This window comes from Chaetura pelagica, unplaced genomic scaffold (assembly GCF_000747805.2).
Source record: "Chaetura pelagica isolate M959 unplaced genomic scaffold, ChaPel_1.0 scaffold463, whole genome shotgun sequence".
In the NCBI taxonomy this organism is placed as follows: Eukaryota; Metazoa; Chordata; class Aves; order Apodiformes; family Apodidae; genus Chaetura; species Chaetura pelagica.
In genome coordinates this window covers 10,652-13,750 of record NW_009952816.1, presented here as the reverse complement: position 1 = coordinate 13,750, position 3,099 = coordinate 10,652, and the positions used below count along the sequence as shown (strand labels likewise).

The 3,099-nt window shown below is 61.6% G+C and overlaps 1 protein-coding gene across 1 annotated transcript in view; it reads left to right on the top strand.

Annotated features, from left to right (window-relative positions):
- Window positions 1–1,016: 1,016 nt before the first annotated feature.
- Window positions 1,017–3,099, top strand: part of PLVAP (plasmalemma vesicle associated protein) — a 10,967-nt gene continuing 8,884 nt past the window's right edge. The window contains exons 1-3 of the mRNA XM_009995073.1: window positions 1,017–1,394; window positions 1,717–1,807; window positions 2,024–2,610. Coding sequence (XP_009993375.1) covers window positions 1,017–1,394; window positions 1,717–1,807; window positions 2,024–2,610 — 1,056 coding nt within the window. The remainder of the gene's footprint in view (window positions 1,395–1,716; window positions 1,808–2,023; window positions 2,611–3,099) is intronic.

The following is a 3,099-nucleotide window of genomic DNA, read 5'->3' as shown; positions in this document are numbered from 1 at the left end:
ACGCCGGGGGGGGGGGGGGGCTCGTCCTGCAGCCCAGACACCCCGTCTGTGGTGGCCCTGAGGACCCCAGACCCCGAGCAGGACTTGGGGAGGGGGGGGAAGGGGGGGCAACACGGCTGCAGACCCAGAGCTCTTTCCATCCATCTGGGCTGAGTGGCTGTGAGAGTGACACTGGCATTGGTGACTGTCCTCACACAGGGCCAGGGCCACCCGTGTTCAATCTGCTTGGCTGAAGCTTCCTCAGAAGCCTGGGGACACGGGGGTCTCATGGGTGGGCACAGGGAGGTCTGCATTTGCCCCTGAGTCACTGCCCAGCTGAGATGTCCCCAGCAGGGGACAGGGACCAGAAGTGGCTCCTTGGGCCCCACAGCAGGATGGTGGCTCTGTGGGGTGACAGCACCCAGAGGGGCCACAATCAGGATCCCACAAGTGGCTTCGTTCCATGCCCACTGCCACCTCACCTGCAAGCCAGGACCTGGCCACATCCTTTCCCTGCCCCACGAGCTGGAGCCGTGGGATTTAAGCCCCTGAGTGCCACCAAACTGGTAAGTGGGGGGGGCTAGTGGTGACTCACGTGCCACCACAAGGATGTGGCACCAGGGCCAACCCAAGGTGCTGGTGCAGGTGGTGGCATCTCCATCCATCACCCCACCAGCAACTGCCAGTGGCTCAACCCGGGGGGATTCACTCCCCAGTACCCCCCGTGCTGGGGGCTATTTTGGGGCACCCGCCAGTCCCGGGGGAGCACGTGGCTCCAGCCCAGGGAGGGTGAGCAGGGTCCCAGGCTTCGCCCCCAGCCCTTAGCAACCAGGAACAATAGTCCTGCCACCAAACAGAAGCTCAGCCGTGATAACCCGGCGCGTCGGAGGCATCCGGAGAGGCAGGAAGGAGCCCGGCAGGAGGAAATATTAAATGCAGCAATATAAACACGGCAGGAGGGGCTGGCCCCGCCCCGGCGTGGCCCCCAGTGATAAGGGGCTCGACGGGGGACACAGGGTGGGCAGAGCCTGGTCGGGATGGAGAAGAGCAGCTTCGCCATGGCCAGGTTCGGTCTGGAGAGCAAGGAGGCGATGCCCAAGCGGGACTGCGGGTTCTATGTGAAGTACATCTTCCTCTTCACCTCCCTCATCCAGTTCCTCATCATCCTGGGGCTGGTGCTGTTCATGGTGTATGGGAATGCCCAGGCGGGCACCGACACCCACCTGCTGCTGCTGGAGGAGCAGCTCCAGGATCGTTACAGCAAGATCATCACCCTGAGCGGGAGGAACATCAACCTGACCCGCGTCCTCAACGCCACCCTCAAGGAGAAGCAGGGGCTGCAGGCCCTGGTCCAGAAGGTGCAGAAGGACCTGGAGAAGTGCAACAGCACCCAGGTCCCCAACCCCATCCCCAAGGTGAGTGTCCTCCCCCCCCAAACCTGGGTACCCACCCGTGGATGCTGGACCTCACTTCATCTCTCAAGCACGTGGGGGGGAGGCAGAGCCTGTTGATGATGCCAATGTGCCCCCCCAGACCCCGGGAGGGGGTCTCAGTCCTGACATCCCCACAGAAGCCCCTCACTGAATGGGTCCCCAACTTACAGCCCTCTTCTTCCTCCTCCCCAGCCCCCCGGGGGAGTGAGGTGATGCTGAGGGGGTGTCCTGACCCTCCTCCTCATCCTCCCCAGGGCAGGGAAGTTGTCCTCACCCTCCTCCTCTTCTTCCCACCCCACCGCAGCTGCAGGAGATGATGACGATCATCATCTACCAGGCAAAGAAGCTGGACGAGTGCCACGTGACCATCAGTGTTATCAACTCCAGCTGCAGTGGTAAGGGACCTCCTCCACCCAAAGGTGTCCCTCCCTCCTTGGGACCCCCCCTTCCAGTCCCCTGGACACCCCCCAGCACCCCTCAGGGATCCACCACAGCCTGCACAGGGGGTGCCTCCCCATCCCCAGGCCAGGCAGAAACATCACCATGAGATGTGGGGTGGGAGTTGGGCTGTGGGAGGACACTGCACCCCAACATGGTCCCCTCCTCCCCAGCTGAGAAGGCTCTGCTGAGGAGCCAGCTGGACCAGACCACCCTGGCCAAGAAGGAGCTGGAGGAAAACTGCCGCAAAGCTGGTGCCACCTTGACCAAAACCACCCAGGAGCAGGAGAGCTGCCAGCGGGACCTGCTCAGCACCCGAACCCTCTGGGAATCCACCAGGACCAACCTGGAGCTGCTGAAACACGAGTGCGGGACCTTGAGCCACGTTGCCAGCACCTACCAGCGCATCAAGGAGACGCTGAACTCCTACGGCTGCAGCGCTGCCCAAGACCAGATCAACTGGCTGACCCAGCAGATAGAGGGGCTTTTCCGCTGGCAGCAGGACCGGGAGACCAAGTACGTGGGGAAAAGTGTCTGTGACATGAACCTGCTCCAGTGTCGCATCAACTGCTCCGGGGAGAAGCAGGAGCTGGAGAAGAGGCTGCAGGACTTGGAGAAACAGGTCAAGGGAGGGCAGGAGGAGAAGAAGAAGCTGCTGGCGGAGAAGGGGCAGCTTGGGAAGGAGCTGGAGGAGAAGAGCAAAGCTGCAGCACAGGCTGGGCACTTCAAGGAGCAGCTCAACATCTGCATGGGATCCAAGGTGAGGGAGCTGCCGGGGCACGGGGACATCCACAGGCACCCTGGGAGGCCGTGCTGGGAGCACACAAGGCTGGGCACATAGATCTTGCTTTTGCACGTCCCACTTTGCACGTCCCTTTCTGCTGCATTCACAATTTTGTACCTGCATCTTTCTTTCACACAACTCTCCTTTGCGTCCAGAAACGACCTCACACACTCATCTTTCTTTTGCACACCCAAGTTTGCACCTGTGCTCCTGCAAACACCCCTTTGCACTTGCATTTTCTTTCGCATACACACTTTTTTTCTGCACACACGCACACACTCCTGCATGGCTATGGGTGCACCCTGGGTAGCAAAGATCCCCCACCAGCCCCCCATGCTGACCTCCCAGGCCCCAAGCTGACCCCCCAGCCCCCCATGCTGACTCCCCATCCCCCCAAGCTCACCCCCAGCCCCCCTCCTCCACAGATAGATGCCTTCTTTGACATACCAGGCTCACGAGTGCCAG